Source organism: Hyaena hyaena, unplaced genomic scaffold (genome assembly GCF_003009895.1).
Source record: "Hyaena hyaena isolate Hyena2069 unplaced genomic scaffold, ASM300989v1 scaffold_0, whole genome shotgun sequence".
Lineage (NCBI taxonomy): Eukaryota > Metazoa > Chordata > Mammalia > Carnivora > Hyaenidae > Hyaena > Hyaena hyaena.
The window spans coordinates 14,605,333-14,623,082 of record NW_024080632.1 but is presented as its reverse complement, the minus strand read 5'-3'; the positions used below and the strand labels follow the sequence as shown (position 1 = coordinate 14,623,082).

General features: G+C 46.9%; 1 protein-coding gene across 1 annotated transcript in view; it reads right to left on the bottom strand.

The window, feature by feature from the left end:
• The window catches only part of MYO1H (myosin IH), a 46,889-nt gene that overhangs the window by 7,039 nt on the left and 22,100 nt on the right, over nucleotides 1–17,750 (bottom strand). The window contains exons 15-21 of the mRNA XM_039241492.1: nucleotides 14,709–14,755; nucleotides 12,107–12,187; nucleotides 11,323–11,428; nucleotides 10,452–10,569; nucleotides 6,348–6,461; nucleotides 2,870–2,946; nucleotides 1,518–1,586 (exon numbers count right to left, since the gene is read on the bottom strand). Of these exons, the coding sequence (XP_039097423.1) occupies nucleotides 1,518–1,586; nucleotides 2,870–2,946; nucleotides 6,348–6,461; nucleotides 10,452–10,569; nucleotides 11,323–11,428; nucleotides 12,107–12,187; nucleotides 14,709–14,755 (612 nt within the window). The remainder of the gene's footprint in view (nucleotides 1–1,517; nucleotides 1,587–2,869; nucleotides 2,947–6,347; nucleotides 6,462–10,451; nucleotides 10,570–11,322; nucleotides 11,429–12,106; nucleotides 12,188–14,708; nucleotides 14,756–17,750) is intronic.

Here is a 17,750-nt window from a genome sequence, read left to right as displayed (position 1 = left end):
CGAGCACAATCACATTTAAATACGGAGCGCTTTTTTCCAGAATCACTCACCCACTCCACTAACATTTGGACACCCTCTACACACTCTGCTGGCCCCCGAGATGGAAAGGTGAGGAGTGTTACCAGTTCTTATGGGGGGTGTGGGGGGCGGTTCAGACTACAGAACCGGGGCGACAGAGGAGCCCCAGGGGTGCTGCGCGAAGCTTCAAGGGAAGCCCCATAATTATGTGAGGGGATCAGAGTTTCCCCGGGCCTTCCTGAGGGTCACATTAGTCTTATTATCACATTCAGTTTGCCTCAACCGGTATGTGTGCTTTAAGTTGTCTCCACTTAAAAATTGAGATACATAGGGGCGCCTGGGTGGCTTAGTCGGTTAAGCGTCCGACTTTCGCTTAGGTCACAATCTCACGGTTCGTGGTTTCGAGTCCCGCGTCGGGCTCTGTGCTGACTGCCAGCTCAGAGCCTGGAGCCTATTTCAGAGTCTGTGTCTCCCTCTCTCTCTAACCCTCCCCTGTTCACGCTGTCTCTTTCTCTCCTAGAAATAAATTAAAAAAAAAAATTAAAAAAATTGAGATACATAAATTGGGACACACAGATCTCTGGTTTGTTTCCCAATGTTTAAATGCTTTGCAGATTTTGTCTAGTTATTCTGATAAAAAAAAATACTTCCTTGTTTTCCTCATAGCAGCACCACTTTCTGTTATAAAAATCAACAACTGGAATATCCCAGGTAGCCATCCACAGAACGGCTGAATTTTGGAGTGCTCGTACAGCACAGGGGTCAGCAGACTACAGCCCGTGGGCCACCTGTTTTTGTAAATAAAGGTTTATTGCAAAACAGCTATGCCCGTTTATTTACGTCTTGCCTAAAGTACCTTCCTACTACGGTGTCAGAGCTGAGTAGCCGTGACCAAGGCCAGGTAGCCCCCAGGTCGACGGTACCATCTGGCCTTTAGGAAAGTTTGCCAGAGTGCGATACAGTGCAATCCAATACAGCTATGACAGCAAATGACCAGACCTACACACAATGACTGGCTTAATGTCAGAAACAAAAACATCCCTAAAAATATAAACAGCATAATCTTAGGAAGTTCCAAATGTGCCAGCCAATAAATCTGCTGTTTAGAGACTCATCCATAGATAGTAAAGCTACAGAGGAAAAAAAGGCAATGAGAAATGAAAAATTTCAAAGAGGGATGGGCGGCGGGGTTGAGAAGGGACCGGAGAGTGACGGGGCAGGTTCCCAGGGTACTCCGGGTGTTAGCATTCTTTCAAAAAAATTCTTCATTAAACATGCACATGGTGTGAGATCAAATAAACCACATCCGTGGGGGGAATACAGGTCACTCCCTTACAGTCTTGGGTCAACAGAATAAAGACGAAACACACCCGAGGTTTCAAGGACGAATAAGGGGAGAAAAGCCACAAAGGGGCCTGGGTTCCAGGTGCAGCTGGGATGAGAGAGACCGCAGAGCCCTGGCGCACTGCAAGCGGGCACATTTCTGTTTTCTTTCTTACCTGCGTGTCTCTTTCTCACGTATGCTCTCCTTTCTAGGCAGGCTCTGTATGTGGCTTGGATTCTTGCGACTTAAAATGAAACAAAAGTTTTGGTGAAAGGGCTCTGGGTTGTGCACATGCGTGGTGGTGGCGCTTTTCCAAGGGCAGGTCAGAAACAGCCCTGGGGTGTGCAGTGAAGAGCTGACTGGGACCAGTGCAGAGATGGGAGGGGTGGGGGTGGGGGTGGAGTCCACCCTCCCTCCCTCTTTCCTCCCCCCCAACCCAGGTAAAGAATAGACTCAGTGGTTAGTGCTCCCCACCCCCGTCTGTCTCCTGGGATCCTGCTGGCCCCTGGTTCCGTGCCAGGCTCTATTTCATCCTCACCCCAACCCTGCAAGGCCAGGTGCCATGTGCATGCCACCGATGGGCGGGCGTGCAAGCTCCCGTGGTGGAGACGCTGGTGGGGCCCGTGAGCAGTGCAGGTACTAAGGAGGAGCATGAACCCAGGGATGTAGGGCCACATACACACTCGCCCTTGAGCTGCTCCATCCACCTCCCTTTATGGGGACTGAGTTCATTGAGGGCCCCACAGACAGTGGCATCCCATCCCTGGGGGGTGATTAGAAATGCTGAGTCCCCCCACCCCCGCCCCTGCAGCCAGCACCCGCCCACAAACCAGGTCCCGGGATTGGTGCCCACTGCTGTCAGTGTCCAAAAAAAAGTACAGTGGTTACAAGCCCAGGTCCTGAAGGCGGGAAGACCCATGTTCAAACCCCAGCTCTGCCGCCTACAGCAAGTTGCCAACATCTTGGGCCTCAATTCCCCTGAATGTAAAGTGGAGAGAATACGGTTGTGTAGATTAGTTCTAAGAGCACAGCGAGGTCCTGAGGGCAGAGGACTTAAAACGCACCCGGCAAGCACCCAGGTATGCGCAGCAGGGTCTGTCTCTATAGACCAGTTGAGATTTCAAGGGAGAAGCTCCCCTTCCACTGCAGTAGTTTTAAAAATTTTTTGCACCCCCAGCCTCCACCCCAGAACTTTTCTCATTCACTGTTCACACCCCACGCCATGACTGCAGGCTTTTGAGGAGACACCTTCCAGCATCAGATGCTGGTATGAACAAAGTGTTCAGAGCTTCATTTGAGGTTTGGATCCTAAGAACTAGGATGGTAATCCAGCATTTAGGTTTCTGTGCACATCCATGACTGCCCTCCAAACACGCATTAAGGCATAGAAACCCATGTGTTCTCGTTCTGGGTTTCCCCAAGCGTGTGCTTCTTCCATCAGATCAGACACCGCATGTAAGATGGAACCCACGCTAAGCTGGTTCGTGTCACAGTCTATGGAAATTGGGACAGAAAAAAAAATCATACCTAATTGATGTTTACTAAATTCAAAGGCATCTTCGGTAGCAAACAGAGTTCTGGGGAAACGAATGAATATTTTGGTTCTAGAAGAGAAAGAAAAGAATGTTGTCGTGATTAGTTGGCTGGCTCGAACAGTGTCCTCTCACCGGAGCCTCAGAATGTGATCTTGTCTGGAAATAGGGTCTGTGCCAACATCATCAAGATAGGGACTGAGAGGAGACTGGACAGAGGGTAGGGTTCACCCAAATCCAATGTGTGTGTGCGTTGCAGGGACGGAAAAGGACACACAGACACAGGGAAGTTCATGTGAAGGCAGAAGCAGACACTGGAGGGAAGTGGCCACAAGCCAGGGAAGGTCAGGAGCCACCAGAAGCTGGGAGAGGCGAGGGAGGGTCCTCCCAGAGCCCACCGACACCTTGAGAACATTCTTGTGTTGTTGTTTTTTTTTTTTTTTTACAAATAGTTTATTGTCAAATTAGTTTCCACATAACACTCAGTGCTCATCCCCACAAGTGTCCTCCTCCATGCCCATCCCCCCTTCCCCCCACTAGAACATTCTTGTGTTGTTTTAAGCCAGCCAGTCTGTGGTCATTTATTATCAGCTTCAGGAAACTACTACATTGATCTGACATGAAGTTAGTTCCCTGGGCTTTGAAGACTCCTATTCCTATAGGAGTCTCAGGTTTTTTGTTTTGTTTTTTGTTTTTTAGATTTTATCTTTTATTTTTATTTTCTTTTTAATTTTTGAGATAGAGACCGCGTGAGCAGGGGAGGGTCAGAGAGAGAGGGAGACACAGACTCTGAAGCAGGCTCCAGGCTCTGAGCTATTCCCCAGCACAGAGCCCGATGCGGGGCTCAAACCCACGAACCATGAGATCATGACCTGAGCTGAAGTTGGACGCTTAACCGACTGAGCCACCCAGGTGCCCCTAGATTTTATCTTTTTAAAAAATATTTGAGAGAGAGAAAGAGAGCGAGAGCGAGCTCATGCATGTACAAGCTGGAGAGGGGCTGAGAGGGAGAGAGAGGATCTCAAGCAGGCTCCACGCTGTCAGTGCAGAGCCTGATGTGAGCTCATGACCTGAGCAGAAATCAAGAGTTGGACTCTTAACCAACTGAGCCCCCAGCACTCCCAAGGGTCTCAGTTTAAAAGAAGATCCCCTCAGGGCGCCTGGGTGGCTCAGTGGGTTAAGCATCCGACTTTGGCTCAGGTCATGATCTCACAATTCATGAGCTCCAGCCCCACGTCAGGCTCTGTGCTAATAGCTCAGAGCCTGGAGCCTGCTTCCAATTCTGTGTCTCCCTCTCTCTCTGCCCCTCCCCCACTCACGCTCTGTCTGTTCTCAAAAAATAAATGTGTTATAAAAAATTTAAAAAAAAAGATTCCTTCAATCAGCAAAGCTAAATTATCAATATCCATCACTTACTGCCTGTCCTACCCAGCCTGTGAGGGTAACTCACCACCTATGACCTTAGTCTGCCTCCCTCAGCATGTGCTAAGCCCCATCCCCCTAGGGATCTGGCTGAGAGATGTAATTCATACTTGAAGCAGGTCCTCGGACAGAAGCGTAAGGATGGAGAGGGACCAGGATGGCCACAGAGGGCTATCTATATATGAGTGGGAGATAGGAGTCGGCAGTCGAAGCCCCTGAGTGAATCAAAGGCAGAGATCTCCGGAGCTGGATTCTCTGTGGCCTGGGAATGCCCATCTATACACTTGGGCACTGCTCCCTACTACCAAATTAACCCTGACCAAAATGACTAATAGGACAAACTGAATTCTGCCTCAATGCTTCCAACGTGTACAAAAGTTCTCCAGCCCACGGACAACCCCAGTACAGTAATGTACTCAGTTCTAGAACACCACCTTCTGGGGTGTCTGAGGAGCTTCTGCCTCACAGAAGTCCTAACATCTCCTCTGAGAGGTCCTGTGTGCATTTGAACAATAAAAAGACCAGGCAAACTCATTTTGGAGGCAGAGTTCAACCCAGCCCCGAGTGAGGCTCAGAACACAGGGTTCCTTTCTAACTTAATCTCTCCCAGTAAGCACTGATACGGCCCTTCCAACTACTTGCAACTTGTGACGTTGTGACTCATAATAAAAAATACGTATTTGGGGACGCCTGGGGGGATCAGTCAGTTAAGCATCAGCTAAGTGTCCGACTCTTGATCAGAGTCCTGAGATCGAACCCCGAGTTGGGCTCCATGTTGACAGCACGGAGCCTGCTTGGGATTCTCTCTCCCCCTTTCTGCCCCTCCCCCTTGTGCATAGTCTTTGAAAATAATAAATAAACATTAAAAAATATATATATTTAGTCTCTGTCTTGTTCCAGGATCACGACTTCCTTGTCATATTTGGACTTTGTTCCTGAAATGGTTTCAAAGTGAGAAAAGTGAAATGGGCGTCTTACTTGTCATTAACAGATCCCTTTCGCCCACACCACACCTGAGTTTATGCTAAGGAAGTGATGTGTGCAAAGCCCTGTGGATAACCTAAGGATGGGAGATGGTTGCCAGGGAAACTGATCTTGAGACGAGAGGCTGAGAACTTTCAGCCCCACCTCCAGGTAGGGGAGAAGGGCTGGAGGTTGAACTGATGACCAGTGACTTTATCAGTCGTGCCCAAGTAATGAAGCCTCCACATACTCCCACCCCCCCAAGGAGGTGGTTTAATGCTCTAGATGCCCCCGGAGAGGGCGTGGCAGCTCCAGGCTCCTTCCCCAGACCCCGCCCTGTGCATCTCTTCCACCTGGCTGTTCTTGAGTTCTATCTTTTTGTAATAAGCAGGCAATCCAGTAAGTGAAATGTTTTCTTTTTTCTTTCATTTTTATTTTTGAGAGAGAGCACCCATGCGCAAGTAGGGGAGGGACAGAGAGAGGGGGACAGAAGTTCTGAAGCAGGCTCTGTGCTGACAGAAGTGAGCCTGATGTGGGGGCTCACACTCATGAACTGCGTGAGATCATGACCTGAGCTGAAGACGGACACTCAAGCAACTGAGCCATGCAGGGGCTTAAGTAAAATGTTTTCGGAGTTTTGTGAGCCACTCTAGCAAATCAATTGAACCCAAAGAGGGGGTCCTGGGAACCTCCAATAGATAGCCAGTCAGTCGTGAGAACCACAGGTGACCAGCAGGACTTGCAACTGGCATCTGAAGCAGGGTGGGGATGGGGGGGTGGAGGGGTAGACAGGCTTGTGGGGCTGAGTCCTTACCTTGGGCATTGGACACTACCTAGGTAGACAATGTCAGAATTGAGCTGAACTGTGGACACTCAGCTGCTTTCAGAAATGTTGTGAAATGTTATGAGTATGAGCAAAGCATGGAGAGCAAGTACACAGTGTTTTCTTTACAAAGCTGCATTAATGGAGTGGATGGAAGGATCTACTTGTAAATCTACAGAAATTCCTTAAAAAATTCGGCTCCAGACTCTAGATGCATAGGAATCAACGCACATAGCTTTTTAACGGGGATTTCTTGGCCACTTACCTCCCTAACTTGTACTCCTCGGGCGTGTAGCCGATGTACTGGATCAGCCGTGCCACGCCCTCTGCTGGAGGCCCGTGCCAGTGCGGCCAGGTGTCTGGGCACAAGGACTTGTACCTGGGGAGAGGAGAGGCCCTTCCAGAAAGCCTTCGGACCTCACACCCACCCCTCCCCACCCCCGCCCCCTCCAGAGCTCAGGATGTGCTCTGCTGGGGCATGTCAGCCACTCAGCACAATCTAGCGACTCATCAAACCAACTTCCTTGAATTCAATAACATACACTTGGCAAGAAAGATAAAAGGGAGAAACAGTCTCAGTAGGGTGGGTTTGGCCTGTCTTCACAGAACAATGACATCATCCAGACACTCCACCCAAGAAACTCCATTCCAGTCCTAAGTATATACGCAGAGACATGAAAACATACGTCCACACACAAGCTCATGCACGAACGTTCAGTGTCGTTCTCCATTATTGACAAAAGACAGAAACGACCCAAATGTCTGCTGATGAGTGAATCGATAAACGTGGTCCAGCACGGGAGGAAAAGGTACTGTGCTTGGTGAGTGACGAGGGACTTTTCGAGGGTAATTTTGGATGTAATGCTGATTTAAGAACCTGATGTCAGCATACGACAAACCACCTCCTTTCTACTACGTGGTCACTATAGACAGAACCACAGCTGTCTGTAACATAACAAAATAACAGAATGCAGAATTCAAAGCACCTGGGCAGAAACTATATAACTAGAGCCGCTGGACGGGGACCACACTCCCTGGGTTCAGATTTGTGGAGAGTACTGGACACAGTCCAAGACTAAAAAAAAAATGCTGGCCACGCTTTTCCTATTATGCCTCTTGCCCTTAATATTGTTATATGGTCCGTACTATTTCAAAATCACATTTTACACCGTTTTTAAAATTTGTTTTAATGTTTATATTTGAGAGAGACACAGTGTGTGAGCAGGGGAGGGGCAGAGAGAGATTGAGGAAGACACAGAATCTGAAGCAGGCTCCGAGGTGTCAGCATAGAGGCTGATGCGGGGCTCGAACTCATGAACTGCGAGATCATGACCTGAGCCGAAGTCGACACTTAACCAACTGAGCCACCCAGGATCCCACATTTTTTGCTGTTAAAAGTGGATTTTCCAGGAACTATACTTTATGAGCAAGTCCATGAAGGGCAAAGGCCTGAATGTTTGCGTCGTCCCCTTATCCTAAGTTTACACGCTGAAACCCTAACCCACAGTGTGATGGCTTTAGGAGGCTGGGGGAGGCGATGAGGTCAAGAGAGTGGAGCCTCCAGGAATAGGGTAACTGTCCTAATCAGAGAGGCCCCCAGAGATCTCCCTTGCCCTCTTCCCCCACCGGAGAGAATGGGTCTGCATGCAGCTCAGAAGAGGGTCCTCACTGGAACATGACCTTATTGGTCTCTTGAGCTCAGATTTCCAGCCTCCCAAACTGTGAGAAATAAATTTCTTTTGCTTGTAAACCACCCAGCCTACGGTACTTCGTTATAGCCGCCTGAACGAAGACAGGCATGGAGTGTGCCGTGTTCTTCCCCATCACCACTCTCAGTCTAGCCACATATGCACAAGGGCGCAGGGACATGCCCACCCCAGGGAACACAGCATGGCCCCAGGCCCTGCTCCCGCTGGTCCAGGTCACCCCCATCATCAGCACCCATCAAAGCTGTCCAAACATGGGCTAGACAGAAACAATGGGGAATGAGGAGATGCCGCAAATGCTGGCAGAGGAGTGAGACTAGGAAGTTCCATCCTCTTCACCTGTGGGATACAACTGCTTCCTGATCAAGGGAAGTGAGGCCAGGCAGGTACGCACATTCGATCATCTTTAGCCCCTCCTCAGGACTACTGGCCTCCAGCCCACCCAGTTCCCACCTCCAGGCTCTCCATCCTGGATCACTGTCCTTCCTGGATACCTTCATGGCTCCCTCCCTCACTCTCAGATACCTTACCTAAAGAGGTAAAGCCTTCTGCCTTTCTACCCTGCCCCTCTTTCCCCTCCCCAGATTCACTCCCCCCTTCAAAGACATATCCCCACCTGACCTCCTATAACCTCATTATAGCTAGTGAGCTCCGCCCACTGTGAAGTAAACCCCCTGACGCAGTGGGGTCTGTCCTGTCCCCTGCAGTTACCAGCACCTAGGACAGCGCTGGTACACAGCAGGTGCTCACTAGTATTTATGGAAAGAGCGCAGGAGCCTCAGACAACAACAAAGTAGAAAAAAAGATGTGTGAAGTGCAAAAAAATGCAGACAAATGGGAACATCAGGCAGAGAAGGACAGATACCATGTTTGCACCTGTAGGAGGATTAGGAGGAACATAACGGAGGACCATGGGGGAGAAGAAGGGGGAAATAGTGGGGGAGAGGGAGGGAGGCAAACCATGAAAGACTCTTGAATGCTGAGAACAAACTGAGGGCAGATGGGTGTGGGGGGGAGGGGGGAGATGGGCACGGAGGAGGGCACTTGTGGGGATGAGCACTGGGTGATACATGGAAACCAACTTGACAATAAACTATTTGTAAAAAAAAAATAAGAAAAAAATGGGAACATCAAGTGCACATGTGTTTGGAGGTTGGGGAGGGCAGCGGCTGCTGATTCTGGCCATCTCCACCACAAGTCAGACTCAGAAAAGACAGATATGTGAAAGTGGCGAATAAAATACAAGTAGCTGATGAGCAAACACAGTGTGCAAAGGAGGCACCTTCCAAAAACAAAAACAAAAAAAGTCAAATAGATAGTCCGGTAGTTCCTCAAACATTGTATTATCATACAACCAAGCAACCTACTCGTAGGTATACACCCCCCAAAATAAAAACACATGTCCACATAAAAACGTATGCATGTACGTTCCTAACAGTATTATTCATAATAGCCCCGAGCAGAAACAACCCAAATGCCCATCAACTGATAATGGATAAATAGAATGTGGTCTGTCTGTCCACACAATGGAATATGATTCAGCCCTAAAAAGGAATGAAGTACCAATACAGCAGAGATGAACCTTGAAAACACTATGCAAAGTGACAGCAGCCAGTCACAAAAGGCCACATACTGTATGATTTCATGCATATGAAATGTCCAGAATAGGGAAATCTATAGTGACTGCTTAGAGCTAGAGTGGGGGTGTGGTAAGGAGATAAGAGGGTTACAGCTAAAGGGTATCAGCAGGCATATAAATCATTAACATAACAATAAGGAGATTAGTACTTAATAAATGCCTATAAACAGATATTACTTATCAAGACACGAGGCTCATGGGAGAAAAACAAACATGATCCTTGGTAGAGAAAGATCTGAGATCACTAAATCAGGGGCTAAAAAGAGGAGCTGCTAGAAAACGCTCAAGTTTCAAAGGACAGAATCTTGACGTAAGTTGCAAAAGGCAAGAAATGTGATGAAAAATGTAAGCTCGTGTACATGGCTTTTATAAAGCTGAAGCTCAAAAGCAGCTTAGTGTCAGGTTAAAATATGAAATCGCGTATTCACCCATGGAGACCCACAAAAATAACCATTTAATTATGTTTCCCTTGAGAGTGTGAGAATGCGTTGATTTTTTTTTTTTTTTTTTGGTAGCACAGATTCACACAGAAACCCCCACCAATGAAGTACTGATGCACAAGCAATTCGAGTGACGGTGGCGATGGGATTCTATCATTAAATCCTTATAAACTTATGTTCACACTACTACACCTGCTTCTCTCGATAGCCCATGAGGCCAAGAGGGTGGCTCCCAGACTGAAGGCTCTAAACTAGCACCTACAATCACCACGGGAAGGGTCTTCCCCAGCGAAGTACAGACTCGAGTGGTGCACTGCCCACTCTGCCCCCTGGTGGCAGGTCTATGCACTAGCCTTGAGCTTCTTGGACTCCAAGAAGTTACAGGGTTAAGGTAAGGAAGGGAAGGAGGCAAACTAAATCAGTTTCGTATTCTCCAAAATGTTAGTATTCATCATAGTCAAGGCTCCAGCAATTAAGAACCACCAGAGTTGCCTGGGGGCTGGCCTTTTATTCAGCACCACACCCTGAGAGTCCCCACACGGTAGGTATTTGTACCAGCTTTGGATCAACAAAACAAACTTTACCTTTGCAAGAAATGCTCATATTTCCGCCGGTAAGCAAAGCCAGCCCGTCTCACCCGCAGGTGCTCCATCAGCCCCAGGTACTTGATCTGATGCCTTATGAGCAAGTCGTCAAACTTGCCTTTGGAAACACAGAAGGGAGAGGAAAGGATCCCATGGCTCCGTTTCAACCGAGACAGACCACAGGCTGCAAGCTGATCATCTGTGGGCTGGATCTGGCCACCGACATATTTTGTCAGGTCCTAACTGTGTTGTTTTATTTTCATGGAGAATTTACAGGAAAACGTGGATTTCTGGCTTCTCTTTATAAAACCCAGGATATCTGGCCATTCTGGGGAAGGGTCCCACATGGCAGCAACTAGCTGGATGGGAGCAGCACTGCTCGTTTAGATGGCATGTGCCCTTTGCAGTTTGTCATGGAACCCTCCACTCCCTATTGCCTTATATCCTGTTTCACTCACGGGGTCTTCCTGCCTGCCTTCTGTAAGCCTCTGGCTATACAACTGCGTTGCTGACCATGGCACAGGCGTGGAAGACACCCAAGTCACAGACCATTTGGAAAACTGTTCACTGGCTGGAGACAGGCAACATTACCTCCCCTCCCCTCTGACATCTGCCTGGCTCACCTGAAACCAGCCACACTCTGAGCAATGGTCACGCAGGACCACCAACAAAACCTCTCCCCTCCCCATTCATTTACTTTCTATTATTTAAAAATGAAAATAATTTTTGGAGGACAAAGAGCAAGGCTGTGGTGTTTTTTTTGTTTGTTTGTTTTGTTTTGTCTTTTTAGGATTTTTAACCCACTGCCACCTTGGTTTTCCTCCCAGCCTTATTTCTCTGAGTTCAGTGTTCAGAATGATTCATGACTCACTGGGTTCTTTCCTCTCATTGGGCTTGATGCAACGGATGTATGAAGGTTCCTTAGAGATGAGAATTTCCAGAAGGCTGCTCAGGCTGTTTTTAAACTGAGTCCCTACCTTGAGAGAGGGAGAAAAAAAAAAAAGAAAAAAAGAAAGAGAGAGAGAGAAAGAGAATGAGTTAAGTAGATATTGCAGCTCCAAGTAAACACAGAGAAGATTGGCTAGCCCTTTAGGTCCCAGCTCCCGACAGACTGCCTTACCCATTACCATTTTGCCCACTAAAACAAAGCTCTGAGTGTCCTGGCCTGAGAATTACAAGCTCAGACTCGTCAAGCAGAGGCTGAACAAACGCCTGTCCAGAAGTCTTCCCTCACTTCACAAATATGTGATGAGTGCCTTGTAAGAGCCGGTATCGCCATTGAGGCCATTACCCCCACTGCCCTCTCACTTCCCTGATACCAAGATTCCTTTATGACACACTGTTTTAAGTTATTTATTTCTTTAATGATATTTTCCCATGCTTTCTTCCACTAGATTATAAGACCTGTGAGAACAGGAACCTTGTCCATTTTATCGCTCAGCCCTGTGCCCCCCTACACAGTAGGCACTCAGTGAGTGCAAATAAACACACTGGTTGCTACACTTGGAAAGTATATAGAACGTGTTAGCAATATTTCCAGAAAAAGGAAGGACAGCTTAAAATGTATAGGTAACTGGGGGTAACTGTGCCCTCTGGCTGATTTCTGCTACCTTTCTAATTCTGCAGGAGCATTTTCCCCCCACCTCCCCACTCACCGTTGGTGGCCTTCTCCGGTTTTCTAACTCAGCCGCCAGGAAGCATTCCTTCAGGATGCAGTTCTTGGACCTGCAGAGCACCTGCAAGTAAAAGAAATGAGCTCCACATCCAGTGTTTCAGAAACCACTACAGGGCCTTCAGGAAAGCTCAGCAAGTGTGCACAAGGTCCCAGAGCCATTTACTTCAGGAGCACTTGAAAAAGGGGGAAAACACAGTCAAACATGGAAGGAAATGTTTAAAGCTTCACTTTTTTGGTATTTTTTAGTTTATTTATTTGTTTTTGAGAGGGGCGGAGCACAAGCAGGGGAGGGGCAGAGAGAGAGGGAGACACAGAACTCGAAGCAGGCTCTAGGCTCTGAGCTGTCAGCACAGAGCCCAATGAAGGGCTTGAACCCACAAACCGCGAGATCATGATCTGAGCCGAAGTCGAATACTTAACCAACTGAGCCACCCAGGTGCCCTGGAAGGAAATGTTTAAATACTGGATCCACTGCTCTATCTACACGGTGAGGCCAGCTGATTGTTTTCCCTCTGACATGGTGAAGCAATCATTATTGCCCAGTCCAGCTGCTACAGAATGAACTGGCTCTTTAAGAATGATCTCCAAGATACGGTGTTAAGGGAAAAAAGTAAGATTCAGGACCACATGCACAGTATACAATTATCGTGTGAAGAAAAAAGATCAAGAGTGAGATATACACACGTCTTGGTCTGTACCCTCCCTGGAAGGACACACAGACAAATGGCTAGAACAGCTGTCTCTCAGGAGAGAAACATAGTGACATGGCGCCAGCTTTGTTCCCCTGTGCACACATTTTGAAAATAATCTGTATTACTTTAATTAAAAAAATTAACTTGAGGAGCACTTGAGTCGCTCAGTCAGTTGAGCATCCAACTCTTGGGCTGCATGCTGAGTGTGGAGCCTGCTTGGGATTCATTCTCTCTCTCTCTCTCTCTCTCTCTCCCCTCTCCCCCAACCCCGTCCCTCTGCATGCACGTGCTTTTGCTCAAAAAAAAATTAATTAATTAAAAGATTCTCTCCCTGGGGGCACCTGAGTGGCTCAATCAGTTAAGCGTCAGTCTCTTGATTTTGGCTCAGGTCATGATCTCACAGTTTGTGAGTTCGAGCCCTGTGTCAGGCTCTGCACTGACAGTGTGGAGCCTGCTTGGGATTCTCCCTCTCTCCCTTTCTCTCTGCTCATCCCCCATTCATGCTCTTTCTGTCTCTCTCAAAATAAATAAATAAACTTAAAAAAAATGTCCCCCTCAATCATATTTCCTTATTTTCTTCATAGCATTACTCACTGATGGATAACTTACCATGTACAGTTGACCTTTGAATAATATGGATTTGAATCATTGGATCCACTTACATGTAGATTTTTTTTACAGTCACAGTATTGTAAATGTATTTCAAGATTTTCCTTTTTTGAGGGGCACCTGGGTGGCTTAGTCGGTTAAGCGTCCGACTTTCGCTTAGGTCATGATCTTGCGGTTCGTGGGTTCGAGCCCTGCGTCGGGCTCTGTGCTGACTGCCAGCTCAGAGCCTGGAGCCTGTTTCAGTCTGTGACTCCCTCTCTCTCTGACCCTCCCCTGCTCACGCTGTCTCTCTCTCTCTCCCCTAGAAATAAATAAAACATTAAAAAAAAAGATTTTCCTTTTTTTAAAAATATAATTTACTGTCAAGTTGGCTAACATACAGTGTGTACAGCGTGCTCTTGGTTTTGGGAGTAGATTCCTGTGATTCATCGCTTACATACAACACCCAGTGCTCATCCCAACAAGTGCCCTCCTCAGTGCCCATCACGCATTTTCCCCACCCCTTGCCTCCCCCCATCAACCCTCAGTTTGTTCTCTGTATCTAGGAGTCTCTTTAAGATTTTCTTACCAACATTGTTTCTCTAGCTTACCTCATTACAAGAATACAGCATATGTAATACATATAACATACAACATATGTGTTAATTGACTGTTTACGTGTCAGAAAGGTTTCTAAGGTCAATACTAGACTATTAATAGTTAAGTTGTGGGGAGTCAAAAGTTATACATGGATTTTAAAAAATTATTTATTTTTGAGAAACAGAGAGCATGGCAGAGGCAGAGAGAGAGGGAGAGAGAATCCCAAGCAGGCTCCTCACAGTCAGCACAGAGCCCGATGTGAGGCTCGAACACATGAGCTATGAGTCATGACCTGAGCCGAAGTCAGATGCTTAACCAGCTGAGCCACCCAGGCTCCCCAGTTATATGTGGATGCTTGACAGCATGGAGGATTGGCGGATCATGTTCAAGGGTCAATGTATGTATTTATCCTCGGCCACTCCCCACCCCCACGGTAAGCCTCATGAGAACAAGGACCATCCAGAGCGGGTTCAGAATTTGGCACACAGCAGGGGCAACATACACACTTGGATAGACACGTTGGATCAGGGGCACATCGTACGGATGATCTTGAATATCTATCTGTTCTGGCGAGGACATGCTGAAGTTCTACCATAAGGTACTGAAGAGAAAAATCCAGAGGGCCAAATCTAGCCCCAAATCCATGTAATGGGTGATATCGAATAACCATGAGAAACACACATAGTTGAAGTTCACACTTACTTCTTTCAGATGTCTGTAGAGGAGGTCATTGTTTTTTTCCAAGAAACCTGTAAGACGTTGAAAAATTTTGAATCAGTGGCTTTGCCTAAAAATGCATTTCCAGGGGTGCCTGGATGGCTCAGTTGGTTAAGTGTCCGACTTCAGCTCAGGTCATGATCTCACGGTTCATGGGTTCGAGCCCCGCGTCGGGCTCTGTGCTGACAGCTAGCTCACAGCCTGGAGCCTGCTTCGGATTCTGTGTCTCCCTCTCTCTGACCCTCCCCTGCTCACGCTGTCTCTCTCCCTCAGAAATAAACATTAAAAAAATTTTTTTTTAAATGCATTTCCATCCCTGGCGATTGCAAATGAAAACCCTGAAAATAATCTCCTAAGGATCAGGTCAGAGTTTCCCAGCCTTGGCACTACTGACATTTGGGGCTGAAAACACTTTGTTGTGGGGTCTTGGAAACCACAGCATGTTTCACAGCAGCCTTGACTTCTACCCACAAGATGTCAGTTCCCCAGTTGCAAATACCAAATTTGTCTCTAGACATTGCCAGATGTTCCCGGAAGCGTCATCTGGTCCCTGGTTGAGAATGTAGTCCTCAGGGGCACCTGGGTGGCTCAGTTGGTTAAGCATCCGACTGCGGCTCAGGTCATGATCTCACGGTTTGTGGGTTCAAGCCCCACATTGGGCTCTGTGCTGAAGAATAGCTCAGAGCCTGGAGCCTGTTTCGGATTCTGTGTTTCCCTCTCTCTCTGACCCTCCCCTGCTCATGCTATCTCTCTCTCTCTCTCTCAAAAATAAATAAAACATTAAAAAAGATTAAAAGAAAAAAGAGAATGATGTCCTCAGAATTGAATTCATGGCATACACACTATACTCTAAACTCTCACTTTGCTATCACACGAATGTAGAGACTTCACGTGAAGTATTGTATATATGCCCTTGCCCCGTAGCAAAGAACTATGTACAAAAGGAATAACATCAGAATGGTGAAGGGGTACTGAATGTCAGGAGTGGCCAGGTGAAGCCAGGTGAGAAAAGCATCCCTACCACTTAGGAAAGCCAAACTGAAGCCCCGGGACTAGAAGGACCTGACTGGATCTTCCTACCAAGGGAAACTCGCCATTTCCAATGTTAAAACTTGGTTTATAAGTGCTCGCTGAAAACCTAATCAGTTACTCATAATTACGTTAGTAACTAAATGACATTATAAAATCAAAACCAACTAAAAAAAGGCATGCACCAAAGACATCAACCTTTTAAGAGTCAACCTTTTAAGAAGACTTTTTGGAGTTATCAAGACTAACATTCCTTTTGTGGTAAAACAGGCATAACATCTAGCATTTTAGCTATTTTTACATGCTCGGCGACGTTAAGTACAGCCACACCACCATCCGTCTCCAAAGCACTTCATCTTCCCAACTGAAACTCTGACCCCATGAAGTGCTAACTCCCCCTCCCCCCGCCAAGTCCCTGGGAACCTTTCTGCTTCTAGGAATTTGCTCACTCTTGGCACCTTATCATGGGAATGGTGCAGGGTTTCATGTTTTTGTAACTGGCTTATTTCACTTAGCATAATGTTTTCTTTCTAAACATTTTAAAAACATGTTTATTGTTGAGAGAGAGAAAATGAGAACAAACAAGCAGGTGAGGGGCAGACAGGGAGGGAGACAGAGGATTTGAAGTGGGCTGCACGCTGAGAGCAGAGAACCTGACTCGGGGCTTGAACCCATGAACCATGAGATCATGACCTGAGCCAAAGTTGGACACGCCACTGACTGAGCCACTCAGACGCCCCCAAACTAATTTCTGATAGAACTTTTAACTCAGCAATGCCACTTCTGGGGATTTATGCTATGTGTATAACATGCACAGATTGGCCAAGCAGAATATGCAAGGATGTCAACTATGGCAGAGTTTATAGGAAACAATGCTGGAAACAAGCTGTGTCCATCAAACACAGGACACAGCCCTAGAGGGAGTGCCTGGAGCATCTCAGAAGAAATGGGGTGCAATCTGTTGGCTGCTCCAGAGAGTGGATGTGAGCGTCGAGGCAAAAGGTGGGGGTCTGAATCCCGGCTCTGCCCCTTACTAGCTGAGTGACCTTGAGCAAGTTACTTGACTTCTCTGAGCTCAATTGCCTCTTAGATTAAAAGGGGATAATAACAATAAAAGTTTTCTGTGAGGTTTAAATGAACAACAGAGGTGAAGGACTGGGACAGTGTCTGGCCTATAGTAAGTAGTGAGCGTTAATTGGAATCCAAATGATCTTGGGCTCCTGGGTGGCTCAGTGGGTTGAGTGTCTGATTTCAGCTCAGGTCATGATCTTGAGATTCATGGGTTTGACCCCACATTGGGCTCTCTCCTGTCAGCATTAAGCCTGCTTCAGATCCTCTGTCCACTCCCTCCCACCCCCCACCCCTGCCCCTTCCTTGCTCACGCTATTTCTCTGAAAAATAAACAAACATTCAGGGCACCTGGGTGCATCTGACTTCGGCTCAGTTCATGATCTCATGAGTTCAAGTCCCACATTGGGTGAGCTCGAGCCCTGATTCAGGTGAACCCTGATTCTCTCTTTCTCTCTCTGCCCCTAGCTCTCCCCACCACCCCACCACTCTCTCTCTCAAATAAATAAATAAATAAATAAATAAACAAACAAACATTTAAAACAAAAGCAAAAAACAATTTTTTTCATTTTCATTAAAAGAAAACAAAAAAGCAAAAGAGAGAACACAAAATAATCTGTGTTACTTAAATGTGTGTGGGTATGTGTTATTCAAATGTGTGTGCATACATGTGTTATTTATGTGTATGTGTGCCCCACGTATTTAAGTATATGCCAAAGATATTTCTATTTTCCTGAGAGCAATTACAAGAAACTGTTGGTTCCTGTGGTTACAGAGAAACTAGGAGTAAAGGGAACTTTTTGTTTCCTTTATTGGACTTTTCCATACCGTTAGGAACTTCTTGTGTGACGTATGTTATCGACTGATGAAAAGCAATCAATTACCCACACAGAGAGAGTCATCCCATTTGAAATGTTTTCTGTTTTTATA